Genomic DNA, 17,720 nt, shown 5'->3' with positions numbered 1-17,720 from the left:
GAAGAAGAAAGTATCTAATTTAAGGAAGTCATCAGGTTCTCAAATGAAAAAAAAAGATTTCTTTATTTCAGTAGCATAACCCCAAACTGCGCTTAAATGCATTAAAAACACAGCAGACTACAGTATGTGTTGGTACAGCTGATCACAAATACACAAGGTGTTTGTCAGTCGCTCAACTCAAACTCCCCATGCGAACACAGTACCTTTTGTTCACTCAGCAAGTCGGTGATGGTTTGAGACATTTCATCCACACTCTGGGTGGCCTGAACAAGCTGGTGGAGTATTTTAACATGTTGGTGCAAAGGCTCAAAATCACACAATGTTGGAACCCTAAAAAGAAGAAAAAAAAAACAACACTGTTCAAAGATCAAAAACTAAATAATTAGCATTAGGTGATATGAAATTAGTTCCTTTGTGTAACTTGTGTACATTAGAACCCCATATTAGACTGCAACCTTTCATCTCAGTTCCACCTTCACCAGAAATGTTCTGAAAAAACAAATGTCTGATGTCCCCCACAACTGGTTCCCATCAAGCTAGACAATTAATTTGCTATTCAAACTGAAGCGATACAATATTGATTACAAGAACAGCTATAATAAATCAGGAGTCACGTGATCTTATTACAGCCTGCAATGAAATGTTAAGGATATTCTCGCCAGGCAGCTACCAAGAACTTTATCAATGTCAAACTATGTCAATTACTTCATTTTCAATGCTTTTATCCAATCATGGTTTTCTCCTGTGAAACAGAAAGTCTGAAGTATAATGGCAGAAGCAGAAGCATTTAAATTATTCCTGTGAGTTCAGTGATGCAAATCATTGATTACAAAAGGAGCCTGAAATATATACCACACCTGAGAAAAGGCTGGACTTCAGAAGGACAGCAAGACTTCAAATACTGCAGGTCATACAGGGAAATTTCCGGAAGCTCAGAGTCAAACCTTCGAGGTTTGCGTGTCTGTGTGTGAGCAGTAGGGAAAGAAACAGACCACCAGTGAGTGGGGTAACACTATTTGTAGGATGAAACCATTTCTACATCCACCAGTTCATTGTGCTATCAAGAAAAGCGCAAAGTTTGAATGTGTACATCAGATCACTTACGCAAAATGAAGTGGGAGGCCATGAATCAAGTCCTCGAAACAAACGGTTTCTGAGAAAAGATTTTCCTGCGAACACCAGAAAATAAGGATTGTGACAACTGCTAGTGCAGTCTTTTTAATGCAAGATGAATTAAACTGTCTTTGGCAGCACAGCCTTTGTTTTGTCACTGTTTAAAAAGGAAGAGAATGAAGGATGAGAAGGAATAGTTGAAAAGGTTTAAAAAACTCACTGAACAACTTCCCAAACGTTTCCCTTTTAACTTTCTCAGCTTCATAGAGCTGTTTCCCATCCTTCACGAGAGCACTGGCCCACTGAAACAGGAAAAATTATTTGCATTCAGAAAATGAAAGAACGGTACGCATAAGGTGGCTGATGATCCAAAAAGAAGGCGCAACCTTTGAACTGCAATAAATGAACACTGAATGCATGGACAAGATGCCTGCATTCAAATCCGTGCAATTGGTTTTGACCCCAGTCTTCTTTGGGCAGCGGTGCCGAGGTGAAAATGCAAAGACTGCCGCATTTGCTGCAATTCAAAGGTTGTGACCCATAAATTTCTGCTAAGCGGCGCACAAAGACCAGGACGGGACACGCGGTGCTGACCTCTCTGTAGTGCCGTATGAAAATCTTCCGCCTGACGACCTCCACCACGGCCAGGCAGTACATCTGCGGGACGGTGCTGAGGGCCTCCACGATCCGCACCCGCTCCAGCAGCTCCGTCAGCAGGCGCAGCAGGGCCTGCAGCTTCTCCCCGTCCTGGTCCGCATGGAGCATCACGTAGCAGCACCATCTGGGGACACAAAGTTTGGCGCATGGAAAAGATGCCGTCCGTGTTAAACAGCTGCTGTGGAATGATTGTAAGATCATTAATATGCGCTTAGAATGTTCTTTTTTAAAAAATATGTCAAATTCCACCCAAATTGGAATGTCCGGTTCATGAACTCTGTACAAACGCAACTGATAACCTGGGTCAATATTGGTGAAGCATAAAAATGAAGTATAATGCGTTCATCGCGTCATTGTACATATCGAGCATCTCAAATGGCATTTGTGTTAAAGGGGCAGGCTACCAAACATCAATCTTTTCCCTATTGTCATACATTTTACCACATCTGCTCTTTAATCAGCAGTACACATGTATTAGTGTGATTAATACACATCTGATTTACATTACATGTTTTAGGGAAAAATAATGATAATATTTACATTTGTGAGACATAGTACATCGAAGCAAGGCAAGCAAACCTTGCATAGTATCATTTAATAAACCGTATGAATAGAGACATTGGTTGTAAATTGGAGGTAAAGATGAGCAGCTACACTATGCATTGCTTTACAATGATTTGAAGAACAAAAGACGCACAAAATGTACAAAGAAATTTCAGTGTACTTCTCCCATAAGCTATCTGTCACACAGCATGCAGCATGACTGCTGGCAAGCAGAAACCAGCAGCAGTCAACAGCCTGACATTTTGCTGGAATTTCTGCCATTACACTGAGCAGGATGATTAATAATGAAAAATATAGAGCGCATGGTTGTGCCTGATTTGTTGGAGTACTCAATTATTATTTTATTTAGTCTCAAATAAAGTAATCCATCACAATCCTTTGCCATAAATGCAACTTTTATGGACAGATTTCCCATTTATCATCACAGTACTCGTGAACAAGATAAATAAAAGTTCAAAGAATTAATGAAGTGAAAGATTAAATTTGTTTCTTACTTGAGGCGAACTTGCAGATTGTTGGCCAGCTCCTGTTTGGCAGTGGTGCACTTCTGCTTGATGTCCAAGAGTTTTCTGTGGTTGGTCAACATGATCATCAGCTGATTTGCATGACTGAGACACAAGTCAGGCAACACCGAAGTGTCCTTCAGGTTTTCAGCCCTCTTCTGATTGGCCAGAAATCCCTGGGGGAGGGTTAGTGAAACACCAGTTAATGTAGTATGAAATGAACAACGAAAACACAGTAGAATCAAAAGCTGCATGAAAGTAACTAGAGCCTAGTTTAAGGTTAGCCAGAATTTTGAGGAACTTATTTTTTTGAGGAATGTAAGACAGACACACTTAGGCTACATGCTAGATTTATCATTAGCAACTGGAATCTTCCATTATTTTAGCATTTAGCTAATTACCAGTTGAACAGCAGTTTCTAACTGTATTTGTTCTTAGTCATTTGACTTGAGAGAGGAATATCATGTTCTGTGTTGTGTTGTTTCAAGTTGTACGCCAGTAATCATCACTACACATCAAAAGCATGTGAGAAATTTGGGCTGCAGCCTACGTTTTAAAACATTTGTTATATTTAACTTAGTCTTATGTTGGGCCAGGTTGCAGACCAACAAACTGAATTTTTAAAATGTTGTCCATCCTCACATGTTATTATGTTTGTTGCAATGTGGTTTAGGCTACTTAAACAATAGCCAAGGCGTGAAATCAGCCTGCCACAACAGCACACAGCAGTGTACCAAAATAAAACAATTATAGTTTGTGAAGATTTTAAAATAAATAAACAAACATCTCTGCCCCCCCCCCCCCCCCCAAGACACATACTGGGGACTCAGTAGGCTTACACACAGACACAATGCCCTGGCCTGCTCTGTCCTTCTGTAAGTTGGGTTAAAGACCGCCACCTGCTGGTCAGCTTCATCCTATCATTAATATCAGGGTGAGCGGCTTCATAAAGACAGGTCAATACATTTGGACCTGAGGAGAGGGCTGAACAAGCTCAATCAATCTGAAATGTGCACGTGTATTATTTCCCCTTCCTTGTGCCCATATTTCCAGAGAACGGGGCTCTTATAATGCACAAAGTCCAGGCTCACATAATCCAATTAATTCTCTTCTTTGTCTCGCCACACACAGGCTGGCTGCACCCTACATGGCTATAGGCTCCTGTGACACACACCCAGAAGACCGCCATGCCAAATAGGATGGAGGCAGGCCAACGCGCATTATGAAGGCACACACCTGGAGAGTTAAAAACTCCATTACTTTGCCTTTGAATCGTTTCACCGCTGAAAACCTGTGCTACTACACACACTGATATGAAATTTCTATTCTGTCACCTTTATGGGTCTTTATAAAAGGGAATTCCCCACTGGGGACCAGTTATTCCAAACTGGTCTTAATAGCAGAGCACCCAGATGCTGCTATTCAGACACAAAGCTGGAAGCGAGTGTTTTATACCCTGTTTGGCATTCACAAAACATCACATTAAAAAGGGAATAAAATCAAAGGGGAAAACTGAATCAACAACAGAAACAAAAAGAAAGTGAAGGAAGTAATTTGAATGTCGTGGTACATGGACATAGTTCTAAACTACATTTAGGGTAATGCATATCAGAATATATATTAAAACTTGAATTTACAAATGTTATCTTACATCTCTTACCAAAGGGGAAAGTATCTGTTTATGTCTGTAATTCATGTATGATGAGCAATAAGAACTTTCCAGACTATTAACAGCAGCAATACTTAAATGTCGCAGGAACACTGAACCAAACCAAGAATTCAAGCCCTATATTATCAATAAAAACGTGCTGTGCTGTGTGGATACTTCTGTCCCGTAGGATAGACCGGATTCAATTTTTAATTTTACCAGATATGGAAATGCAAAACCTTCTGGAATCTTAAAAGAAATCTTTTTGTGTGATTTAACAAAATATACATTTTCACACAAGAATATAGATCTAGACATTTCAGCATCTCTCAGTTTTGAGAAAATCAATGCTTACCTGAGCAAGTTCTTTCTGTTCGTTGACCAACTTCTTACAGCTTGCAATCATCTGGTCAAGAGCATACAGTCTATCCTCCAGGCCCTTAATGGCCTTCATGTTTTGATTATCCAGTTTGGCAATAGTGTCCCGACAATCTGCCAAAAAGGGCTGAATGATCCTCGGATCGAGCTGGAAAATGTCAGAAGACAATTATTACCTGAGGGCACAACATCACCACTCCTTACAGTTTCAATGTACATAAAAATAACTACATAAAATATCAGATAATTGCAGCAGAGCTATTGAAAACTGTTGACTCTTTCTTAAGATAAGCATTCATTGTGCCTAAAGAAGGATCCTTATCTAGACAGGTTCACAGGGACTAAGGTGAAATAAGGACAGCTGGGTTTATTATCTTTCTAATATGAGGCCAAATTATCATGGTCACATCACCTGTAATGTGAAGAACAAAACATAATGTTGTCTTTCTGATGTGTTTCTGCATTCATGCAAGGACGAGAACAAAGAGGTCGAGGTTCATCTTAGCTGATGAAATCTGGAACAAGCAAGCTGATTTCACAGACAAAAGTATGTGCTGGTAGTGATTTGTGATCCAAAGATTTGCTGGAGACAACCCTGAAATCACTGTGTTCCTACAATGTTTTAAAGATAAAGCTTCGGCAAACAGACACAAAACATTTTACTTTAAGTGTACGTGTGTGTGTGTGTGTGTGTGTGTGTGTGCGCGTGCATTGTGTATTGCAGAAGTGTTCACCCTCTGAACTGTAGAATTTGTTTAAGTTCTGTAAAGCTGAATAAGTATTATTGAGGAACAGCAATTTTAATTCAAGCCTATCAACATAATTTCCATCAGGTTCAAGTCAGGGCTCTCACAGACATTCACCCTCTTCCTGTTCAACCATTCCAGCGTAGTCTTTGTCCTGTGCTTTGAGTCATTATCCTGCGGGTGAATTTTTATCTAAATTTAGGGTCTTTAACAGATTGAAGCAGGCTCTCTTTTAGGACTTGTCCATACTTTGCTACGTCCATTTACCTCTTGACAAGCCAACCAGTGTCTGTGGCTGAGAAGCATCCCCGTAACATGACGCCATCACTACTACACTTGACAGCAGGTTATGGTGCTCACTGAGTGGAACGCCGCATTGGGTTTCCATACAACATTTAGAACAAAAGGTTCTAATATTGCCTGATCTGACCTCAAAACGTCCCTTAAATGCTTTGTTACAAAGCATACACAATTTCAGATGGTGTTTTTCAGTAATGGAAACAAATCCAGCCATATGACCCAAACCAATCATGTACTTAATATAAAGCACTGTTTCAGCATGAAAGTTAGGAGAGTCCTCCAATAAAATCCAAAAGCTACCAAACTAATATAAAACACACTGTTCCTGCTTAGTGAGAACATTAGCACCCAAGAACACACAGCAACCATTGCAGTCCATTCTTGGGAGTTCCTGTCCTCACTAAGTGGGAACAACATGTTATGAGGGATTTTTTTTTATTTTTTTAAAGTGCCCCTTTCCCAAGGAAAGCCAATTTGGGCCAGCATATCACTAAAAGGAACAGATACTCAGAACAAGTGAAAATGAAATGGACAGAAGGTGCAGTATGGCATGACTGCAAATAAACTGCCATTAATAACCATGTCAGCTTCTTACGAACCAACTTTCGAATTACACAACCTTATGTGGGCCATCTTACTTTTGTGCTGCAGTCAGCTGGTTCAGTAAATTATTTGTGGCACCTTAGTGCTCTTTACAAATTTTCTTCAGCACAGAGCTCATACCAATTTCAAACAGAAGGGAAACCTTTATGAGCTTTTAGAGGTATGCAACCTTTTAGCAGCATTTTGGAATGATATTACGGGTCAATTCTGCATTTTATTGAACAGGTGGTAGCAAGTTTACACAGCATTAGCGTAGCATGTACTTGTGGTCCTGTTACTTGTTTTCAGAAATGATAATGTTCTGGTCCGGTCTCATTCAAACTCATGAAGACTGTTTTGTTTTACATTGTCTAGGTTGGCCAGAAAGGGAGTCTAGGTTGGCTGATTGTGCCATTACGAATGGCACCCCCCTTCTGTAATTCCACTCTTCCATGACTAAAATGCAATTTGAGATCTAGCCAACTGCATCACGTGTAAAAGTCACACATCTAAACCATAGGGTATACACCGTGCTTTGTCCTGTACTATGACCCATTTATTTGTATGTATGAACAAGCACATTTAGCAGGAATAAAGGACTGCATTAGTAAGCAGATGAACTTACTCTGCTGATGGAATCAAAGCACTTCCTCACAACCGATTCCACGTCATTTGGCCTGTCCTGTACGTTGATCCAGTCCAGCAGGGTGACGTTGAAAGAGGGCGGAAGGCTTGTCTCCGGGGAGTCGGTCTCCTGCAGCGCCGCCCGCAGGCTGCTGCTGTCCGTCATCTGGCTCTCCTCCCGCGCGCCGCCGTCCCGCGCCGTCGCCGCCGCCGTCGGTGTCTCCCCCGAAGCGGAGAAGGATCCGGGCGACTTCCCACCACTCCGGGACTCCCCAGGACACAAGACGGAATCCACGGACTTCTCCTCCTCCGTCTCCTCCTCGGTCCCGTCGCCGTCCGCCGGCGAGCTGGACTTCAGGCTCTCTCTGTAGCTGTGGCGCGTCAAGCACTCCAGGAGAGGGATCTTGGCCATGACTGATACAGCGGTCCCTAGCCTTTAAAACACGCACAACACGATGGCGGTCAGCCAGGTCCCATTTTGTACTTACAGTCTGTCAATTAAAATGCCAGTTTATCTTTAAAATCTGTGAATAAGATGGTGGCAGCACTCAGATACCGTTTCATATTTACGATATGAAAATAAATGTTTCCTCAGGTCACATGGCTAACAATCTTAACTGCCCCCAATCGGCTATATTGATAGAGTAGGCTCATCATCGCTTCTCATGTATAGACAATGATTGGCAATGATGTCGCATGTTAAATTCAGTCTGATTATTTAGGATTCGCAGAATGTTTTTAATTGTTCAAAATTTTCCTGATGGCAGCCATGAGTGTCTCAACTTTAGGAAACTTTCTTGCCCAAACAGTACTCCATTTTTCCCCTTTTTGAAATTGTTGGTCCATTGTCATCTTTGCTTGATTTATTGTTAAATTACAAGTTAATAATAATAATGCAAAATAATTTAAATAAATTTTATCAATCTGTGAGAAACAGAGATGACCCCACGTCCTCTGAGGCATCCAGCGTTCACTTTCTTGCTCTCTCCCAGTATTAAATCAACTAATCGATTTTATAAAGGTTACAATTAGCCACTCAGATGAACAATTAGCCACTTCACTGTGCTGGGCCAGGGGATAACAATAACTGAAACACAACTTTAAATCCCTGCTGGTCAGGTATAGATAAAAACTGGTGGGACCAACTGTGGGAGACAAAGTTACTGAATACCGCCGACAGCTTGTGGGGACCATGTCATCAGTCTAATGGAGTGGTAACTTGAGGAACCCTGACCGGGTTAACTCCCAGTTGGTTTCAGATTCAAATCGATCAATATCCTTTTCTGTTTCAAAGAACACTTCACAGGCCTAAGTGCTACAGTATGACTGTAAGGCTATTAAATAATCCTGTTTTAGTTGCCAAAATATTAGCTACTGGATACCACTGCTTTTACATTTAAATTCTCTCATGTGGACAGTCAGTGGTCTATCACGCTGACCTTAACAACATATATTTTTTAAATATTATGGTAAATTTCATCGTAGGTCATTATAAATGAACAAAACATGATTCCGTTTCCCATCTGTCTGAATAAGGATGCCTGAGTCAGTGTCATCCGTCTGGTGGTTGAGTGAGGTTTCCCTTCGCCAAACACAGACCACTGGCCTTGACTGCTCATTTAAAGCAGACTGGTGCACTACAATCAACCATCTCAACCTAAATTTAATCAATACCATTACAAAACACCCACTATAAAACAAAGAGACAATTTGTTTGTGGTTCCAAACTGTAACACCAACAATGCGATACATTTCAGCGGGTGAGTTTTCTCTTTCCCAACACCGTAGCCGCAAGCCGTGCACGTGCAGGGCAGGGGCGGAGGAAACCCATTTATACGCATGTGCAGAGAGAGCTACTGACTATCCCCACTGACTGTATCCCTCCCATATCCCTGAATAGCGAGAAGCCTGTAGATTCGATCTGAGACTGTGGAACGCAAGAGGCATGACCTCTCTGAAGGATTCTCTGAAGATGGTTAAGAAGATCAGAGGGAATTCTGATGAAGCGTTTAGTTGAAAGTGGTAAGTACAAACTGACGTACAAACTAAGAAGACGACAGCTATTCAGCAGATATATAGGTGCCCAATTGAATACTTTCCCTGGGTATCGTTTTCCATAACACTGGCTGCCATTAAGGTAAGCTGAAAAAGCAAGCAACTGAACAACAGTCCAAAAAATATTATTCATTAGTTTTGAAACAATTGACAAAATTTAAAACAAGCTCATCCTAAATATGAAAATACATGCACACATGGCACATAATACATGCACACATGGCACATAATTTAGTGCATCTTGCACTGTAGCGGTAAATGTACTGCCTGAAGAGCTTTTTTTCTTTTACAAGGAACTATCTGTCCAATATCTGTTCTTCAGTGCACTCAATCACTCAATTAACTGGCCACACTTATAATGAGTGATAGACTATGTGTGATTTATAATGCATGAATCACAGATGATGACTGTGACAGAGGGGGCTGTTCTGGCTCATACCAAAAGGTTGGGAAAAACAAAACGGTAAAAAGCTGAATGTCAATAAATTGGATTTTGGGTGTGAAAAAAGCGGTGTGGAAGAAATGTTTCAGTCAGCCATACGGAGTTACAGATTCGTGTAGCATAATTTAAAAACAGTCACCGCTTGTTCTTTTAGTTTTTTCTTGATGATGAGAGAGCGGCAGATATCACAAGCCTTTTTTTCCACCAAACTGTTATGCATGAACTCAGGGCAGACAGGCTTCTCTTTATCGTCTACGCAGGAAAGCTGGGTGACAGCATTGAAAATCTGCATTTTCCAAACCTGTATGACAGGAGTTGCTACTTTATTTGGGCTTGGCTTTGAGATATGAAGGAAGACATTTTAAACTGAGTAACACAATGAGTCAAGACACAATAGAACAGACAACTGTGGCAAAACCAGACGTAAATGTATATAAACTGGTCAATAAATATTATGCTCCCCATCATGATTGTATAGGTCAAGGATACTCAAATCTGGACCTCAAATTCAAATCCGACCCAGACTGCATTCACACCTGACTCCAAGGTAAAGGGAGGGTGGAAAACCAGCAGTTCTAGGACCTCAAGGGCTTTGATTTTAGTAAGTGGTATAGGTAATGGCATCTAAGCAAGAGTTTTAATGAAATACAACTAAATTGTAGATACATTCCTACAATGTAGGTTGCACAATGTTACTTAATGTCGCATATTACATACGTGTCCCTGCATTAGTTTTTTTTTATTATTAAAGAATGACATAAAACTCAATGGGAAAACAGTGCTCAATATAAACGGCCACTTGAAAATTAGAAATAAGTTAATGAACAACTTTTCACTAAAGCTGAGCTTGTGCTCAAGCTGACTGTTTCTGCAACCCATACACAGTAGTTATCAGTTAGGTCATGTGATAATTATTCATTAAGTATTTAATCTAATAATTATTTATTTTAAAAGCTATAATTATTACAATTATTTATTATTATTTTATTATATTTAAGTGGCAGGGCATCACACAACAAGACTCATAATCTGCATTAAGCACCATGTTAAACCTGGTCTAAATTGTATGTGCTGTGTGGTATGGTAAGCATTACATTACTGTTATGACGATGATGAAGCAACCAGGAAGAGTAATTCAGAAACTGAACAGAATTATGGAATTAGGGGGACCTCTAATGTTCAACTGGTAAATACACACTGAAAGCACAGAAAAAATAAGCACATTTGAGGATTCTGCATGCTGGTTATTTCAATTGATTTATATCATCTTCAGAAAACTAACCAGGCACAGTCTTTCATAGAATAATGGTATTTATAATGTGTTGCTTTTAATTACAGCAACGGTGACACATGGCTTATCAATACAAGGTATTAATCTGTGTTATTAAAATGTGAGACAAAATATACCGTTGATATCTCTGTATAACCCCTGTGTTGGTAGCAATTATCCATGTAATTAATTCTTGTTAAAATATTAATGCTTTTAATGATCAAACAGTGCTTACTTGGTAAGTTTTATTTTGATGTCCTCAATGTCCTGTTGATAGTTCATATAGGCAGTGTCGAATTTCCAAAGCAGCTTCTGGTAAGACAAGGTGCAGTCATCCAGGTTGGCCATTATGGCTGCCCAGCCTTGGTGCTGTAGGTGCTCGTCGTGAACCAAGCGCTCACAGAAAGAGCAGAGTTTCTTGGCAACTTCAAACATTTCCTTGAGAACAAACAAGGAATCACAGAAAATGAGAATTAGTAGTATAAAAATGAACTGCAGTCATGTCAAATGTATTGCTACATATGGGAGCAATGATGCCAATGTTATAAAGCACATTTCAGTTTTGCTAGGGACCAAACAGAAAATCAAAATTACCTAAATGTACCTGCCACAGAATTATCAATTTTAATAAACCACTTAATCTGTGACACACTTTTTCTTACCATTTGTAAGATTACTTCTATGGAGTAGCAACAATAATCATCAACTCTTCTTTCTGTTTTTGAGGTCACATCTTCTGTAAAATAACTAGGCCTACTACTGTAGTAATATATCTCATGTTCAATTTAACCCCAATTCAGTCAATTCTGTTGAGTATCTACAAGAGGCATCTTTTTTCATTAGACAAATTAATTTGGTACTAATACCCAGATATTCTAAAGCTGTGAAATCTGGTAAAAATGTACTGTACATTGCAAAACTAGAATATACATTTTTTTCCAAAATGTAGCTGGTCTGTTTTTTATGCATGCTAGACAGTGAAGATCTCATCAAGATTTTCATGATCAAATATCTTTCATTTTTTCTTTTCCCAAGTTAGCTCACAAAATGTTGGCCTGGTTAATGCTGACTGAGTTACACAAAAGCAGTAAAGAGCTATTTGATTGGTTGTTAGCAAACAGTCAAACGACAGGCAGTATAAAATGATTGTTTTTCGTCTTGATCTAGGAACACACTGCCCCCCATCTGAGCCTCTGTACATTTATCTGTAATTGCACCAGATAAAAAGAAAAAGAAAATTTATTTGTGTAAAAAGAGAGAGATTTTAAAAGTGCCACAAACAGGCAGGTTTATTTAGTTATGGTCTACCTGCGCTGCTGTTGATCATTTGTAACCTTACATGGACAGAGCCCAGTTATTCAACAAAGGTATAATTAGCCTAAGTGCCAAACAACATCCTGTCTAAAAACTATTTGCGTAACACGGTTTGTGAAAACTTCAATCAGAGTAAAGCTAACAATCACATGCAACATAAATGACAAGCTGCCCTGAACGTTGTATTTATGAAAAGGTGCTCCTTCTGCACAAAAGGTTAATTTGTGTCATTCATAAAGACTAAGAAAAGAAGCAGTTTTTGGAGGTGAAATTAAGAACTTGCCTATGTGGTATACGTGTTGTTTAATCCATGCGTGTTTTTTAGTTAAGATATGGCAAAAGGTTTCAGATATCTGAAATGGGTGTTGGCATCAGCCCAAAAACATGACATCAGGTAAACTCAAATGACGAACACCGAAAATTTCATGTGGTGCAGTTTATAGGCTAGTGAGTGTTCAATTACAAAAGACCTGAAGTTTTATTTTTAGCTTATAATTTTTTGTTCACCAAGGTTGAACGCTATGCGGTATGCATTGTTGCATTTAGAAAACTTGGGTGTTAGCCTGCTCTCTGTCCATTTTCCAAGGTTAACCTTTTAAGCTAAACATTGATTTTAATCGTCAATCTAGTGGTGCGAATGCATCAGAATCTTTACGTAAGTCATCCCCCCCCCTCCAATTTATTCATTCATTTATTTCTTTATATTTCCAAGCGCTATACTTTAATACCTCAACATAAAACAAAAGAACAAGTAAATAGCATGGTTACTTATGTCCATTTGCAAGCACCATGCCAAATTTGTTGTGCTCATACTCAAACAATTTAGCAAAATGACAACTGCACCCATCTCAGGAGTGCTCTGCAGAGGCATACATGAATGCATCCCATGGAAAATATGACCACATTAAGAGAGCAGTCTGACCAAACCAATATCTGATGATTAAGTGATTATCGAGGCCATTTCATTTACATTCCTCATGCTAGAAAAGTGAAAAACCTGAGGGTTGGTATCAGCTGAACACATGTAGGTATGTTGATTTGACTTGAATACTAAAATTTCACTTAAATATGAAAAAAAAACTTAATTGTTCATTTAATGTCCCATGATATGAATCTTTTAAAGGGACAGTTCTCTTTCAGTGGATGTTTTGGATGGACCGTTTTGATATGTGTTTAAGGACTTTTTAGATATTAACTGAAGTTTTTGAGATCTGCCAGCTTTACAGTGGCTGTTATAGGGCCATTTGGGTGTTCATGGTCTAAACCAAAAAATACAGCTGAAGTAACACCAAAACAGCTTGGGCAGCAACTTCAACTTTTTCAAAAGCTGTGTATTTGAACAGATAATATTATAGTGTTTATTCACAATTATAAACATTAAAAATCAGAATTTATATTGTGCTGGTATTTCTCTAAGTGCAGCAGTGTCAGATCGTATGCAGCACTGGAATCACTTGACGTGCATTTTCTTTCTTTAGACCATGAATCCCTGGAAGTCCTTTACGCGGTACTGTAAAGCTGACAGGACATTAGTCATTTTTCCAAGTACCCTTCATCGTCCACAAAACTGTCCAGGCAAACACAAAACATACAGTACAGTGAAAATAATATCAAAATCCCAAGAAAGTGAACTACCCCTTTAAGTACAATGGGCAAAATTTAGAGAACACAAAAAGCCTCTCAACCAACCAGCGCAACGCAGCTGCCGCAAGGCCAGTCTGCCATTTTGATACAGCACACGGAGCGGCAAAAGCGTGTTTACACCATGGTCGGGATCCCCATCGCTGCCTGTGCAGCACTAGCACTGGATGGGTGGACAGTGGACTAGGTCTGCCATTTGGGGTCATTTGGGGTGTGGTGGTCTCTTAACCGATTTAAAGGGTCAATCAATGACAAGACCAGAAACCTGTGCTCAGCACGAGTGCAAACAGGCATCAGACTGACCAGACCCTTTGACAGAAGACAATTATGAAAGAAACCTAATTTTAATATGCTGCAGAAGGATCCACACACGGATGCTACGACAGTAATGATATTATATTTAAATCCACCATAGGGAAATAAATAATCACAATGTATTTATTCTACAGCTGTTTTTTTTAATGTAATATCTGCAAAGAATGGGTATACAAGCAACATAAGACTGAAAAAAGCTCACAAATAAGGTAGAATCCAATGAATCAAGCAATGTCAGCAAATTAATTTCCACCATTCGCAGATCAATTTCATCAACACAGTCCTGAAACATTTAACTATTCTGTATACAATATGGTGCAAAAAATTGCAGACTCTTTAAAGAATAACACCAGTAATTTTATATTTTCCCCCCGGACTGTCAGCATATCCTATGCAAATACCAAAACCAAAAATGATTTTGTCTAACTCTCAGAACTTTTTGACATTTTCCTACCCAATTTAAGCATTCAACCAGAAAAGGCATTCAATTCAGTTGTGCACTGAAGTCATTCAATACAGCTCAGAAATACATATTTTCATTTTCAGAAAATGCAACCGATTATCTTGAAAAACACGGCCAGTGTAGTTTTTTTTTACCAAATTTACTTCAAAATGGAGCAAACTGATCATTCAGATGCTGACTATTTTCAGGATGTGGGTGCCGCACATTTGAATACATTCGATGCAGTACTGAACATTCAAGCCGAGGGAAGCAACAACTCACAGGTAGTATATATAAAGCAGTAGCCACAAGGTTTTGCATGAAAAGTATGTCACCAGGAAGTCAAATTCTAAGCACAACAGTGAGCAATTCCCAAGCATGCCCATTTGTCACACACTAGTTTTCATGTATCGAAGGCAATTGTTTTAACTTTATAAAGTTTTTTCAGTAAAAAGTACACAGGTCAGGTTCTACATAATGATGAATTATGCTGACCAAAAAAAAAAAGTCTCTTTGACCATAACAGAGTCCAAGCAAGCTCCACCTCCCTCAAAGTCATTAATGTGAACTGGAAAAGGCTTCATCCTATCCGTGTAGATCAGAAGTGTTCAACCCTGGTCCTGGAGTACGCCAGAGTATGCTGATTTTTGTTACAGTCAATCTCACATTTAATTAGGGTGGTTGAAAGCATGTTCCTTGAAGAGAATTTATACACAATGCTGGTTTGGCTCATTACCATTTGCTTTGTCCTTGAACTCTTAATTTTCCACATATGTTTTATGACCAAGTGTACACATTCAGCATTTAAGACTTTTAATTTTAACAGCAGGTTTATCAGTGAATCAACACAAAATGTAACCTCTTCCAAAATCAATCATTTACCATGGTATGTAACAGAAAGTGAAATGTATAGTTGTCAGAAAGTTGACCGGAATGACAAAATGTCCTTAAATTAATGTGAAAAAATAATTATCATTGACATTAATATCTTTCTTGTAGGCGTCATTGAGAGGGTAATCATCCCTCATTAGACCTTAAAAGTATCTAATTAAAAACAACTCTTGATACTTTGAGAATTATAATAAAGGTTTGAACAAACAAATGCCATACAAAAGGGTACTCCAAGACCAGGGTTGAAAACAACTAGTGGATATGGTTTGCAATACACATTGCCAATTATCGTGTCTGGATATTTTCTTTTTTTCTTCATTTTTTCCAATGTTTACCATTCTATAGAATTTTACAGGTGAAGATAACCAGAATGGATCATAATAATGATCAAACAGGCAAGTACCTAGCGGAGTCAGATCAAACAGTACGCACTGAATAAACAAAGAATGGAAAACTAGAAGATGCCACTCACTATTGCACATACATTCGCCAAAACTGTGCAATTATCAAGATATGCCAATTCAACAAATTGGATATTTCCTTAAAGTAAACCAATAAAAACCACATTAAAATACAAAGTAAACAACTGCGCTTAAATGGGATAAACAGATGCTTTTTGATGAAATAATTTTAAACTATATACTTTAACTCCACTGTGTGCTTTATTAAGAAAAAAGAACAAAAGAATTTACCACTGCAAGTTGTGTTCGTGAGGCAACAGTGTGAAAAACTGCTGGCATCATCAGAGACTCCTCCACCTTCAGTTCCATCTGGTTCTCTATGGAGAAGGTGGTTTTGGGGATTGTTGGAGCCCGGTCACAAAGGATCATCTCTTTGTTGAACAGGAAGATTGGGTTGGTGTCCTAAACAAACACGTAAAAAGGAAAGGCAGTTTTATTAGAACTATTTTTTCTATTTTATTTCTATTCTATTTTTTTTTTTTGTATGGATGGTGCAGTTAAGGGGTTTTGTGTGCTTACTCTAATGTAAGCTAAAGCACTAGGTCTCAAAGAAAAATTTAAAAAAAAACTTCTGTACACACCAAACAATGATTTCCCAAAACTGGCATTTCTTAAACTATCTAGTGTGAACACCTCATAAATGTTCATGTGTATCTGTGTCTGATTTGTATTATTGTAGAATAATAACCTTTTACACTACGACAGCAAAAACAAAAGCTATCACCTTTGAGATGACCATCACATTGCCCACAACCTTTTAACCATGGTCTAATTCAAGTCTGTGTGCGTAATGGAAGTACCAAAAAGATCAATCAAAGAATTAGCACCATGACAGCATTCTGCCATTGGCCAAGCTTCGCTAAATGCAGTCTTTTCATGCAAATTCTAATTTCCAAATCAAAAAGGTAAGTTCAGCTTACTGTGCCAGCACTGTAGCTGCAGACACGCCTGTCTGCAACCATGCACTCGCCTCCATTGACAACGAGAACCTGGTGCTGCGTTGCGATCTTGTATTTGACCTGGATGGCATGCTTAAGGTCTGAAACCCTGTGAAAACATGTTACTCGTGTAAAACAAGTGAACCTAGCATGCAGACAGCAATAAGCCCTGAGAGGGAAGAGAGCGCGTTCTTACGTCTGGACGGCAAGCTCAGTGTCAAAAGTCAGTGTGCTTCCATTGTTGACCTGAAACACATACAACTTCATGTTGGATACTCCGGCAGTCTTCACACTTCCCTTCCTTGTTCATTTAGTCATTTAGCACCTATCTGCACAAAGAGAAGAGAAATAAGCTCAGAAAGAAAAAGCAGACATTTCATAATATTATGAATGGTGCGGACATAAGGCTACATCATGTAAGAGAATACTTTGTTAATTCAAATTTGCGTCCAGAAATTTGAAGACTCCACATATTATTTATACATATTGTGAAAGGTTAAATTAATTACATTGCATATGGCATGTTCCAACCTCATTATATCTCTACTGAGCTATGAGGCTATAAAATGACCATCCCCTCATTCAAAGTGCAAACTACTACACTGTAGCAACAGTACATCAAATTCAGCATTTCCAGACAATAATGATAACGCTGAAAAAAAGCATGATTGCACATGGCATTGCAAATATTCAATAAGTTCTGTCAGAAATATTTTATCTCTTCCTGGAACCCTGGATCAGAATTTTGGCTTCCTTTATTGCAGTACTACAGGGTATATTATACTTATAAGCAATTACATTGTGTGCCTAAAGGAAGCCTAACACTAATAGACAAA

The 17,720-nt window shown here is 38.9% G+C and overlaps 1 protein-coding gene across 2 annotated transcripts in view; it reads right to left on the bottom strand.

Annotated features, from left to right (window-relative positions):
* Window positions 1–17,720, bottom strand: part of rb1cc1 (RB1-inducible coiled-coil 1) — a 35,228-nt gene that overhangs the window by 15,590 nt on the left and 1,918 nt on the right. For both annotated transcript variants that reach the window (XM_035429128.1, XM_035429129.1), the window contains exons 3-14: window positions 17,081–17,213; window positions 16,867–16,993; window positions 16,178–16,348; window positions 11,118–11,320; window positions 7,117–7,549; window positions 4,841–5,011; window positions 2,829–3,013; window positions 1,708–1,894; window positions 1,334–1,415; window positions 1,105–1,169; window positions 858–961; window positions 204–330 (exon numbers count right to left, since the gene is read on the bottom strand). In XM_035429128.1, the coding sequence (XP_035285019.1) occupies window positions 204–330; window positions 858–961; window positions 1,105–1,169; window positions 1,334–1,415; window positions 1,708–1,894; window positions 2,829–3,013; window positions 4,841–5,011; window positions 7,117–7,549; window positions 11,118–11,320; window positions 16,178–16,348; window positions 16,867–16,993; window positions 17,081–17,151 (1,926 nt within the window). In that variant the 5' untranslated portion in view covers window positions 17,152–17,213. The remainder of the gene's footprint in view (window positions 1–203; window positions 331–857; window positions 962–1,104; window positions 1,170–1,333; window positions 1,416–1,707; window positions 1,895–2,828; window positions 3,014–4,840; window positions 5,012–7,116; window positions 7,550–11,117; window positions 11,321–16,177; window positions 16,349–16,866; window positions 16,994–17,080; window positions 17,214–17,720) is intronic.

The sequence above is a fragment of the Anguilla anguilla genome, chromosome 8 (genome assembly GCF_013347855.1).
Source record: "Anguilla anguilla isolate fAngAng1 chromosome 8, fAngAng1.pri, whole genome shotgun sequence".
In the NCBI taxonomy this organism is placed as follows: domain Eukaryota; kingdom Metazoa; phylum Chordata; class Actinopteri; order Anguilliformes; family Anguillidae; genus Anguilla; species Anguilla anguilla.
This window is presented reverse-complemented; position numbering and strand designations above follow the sequence as displayed.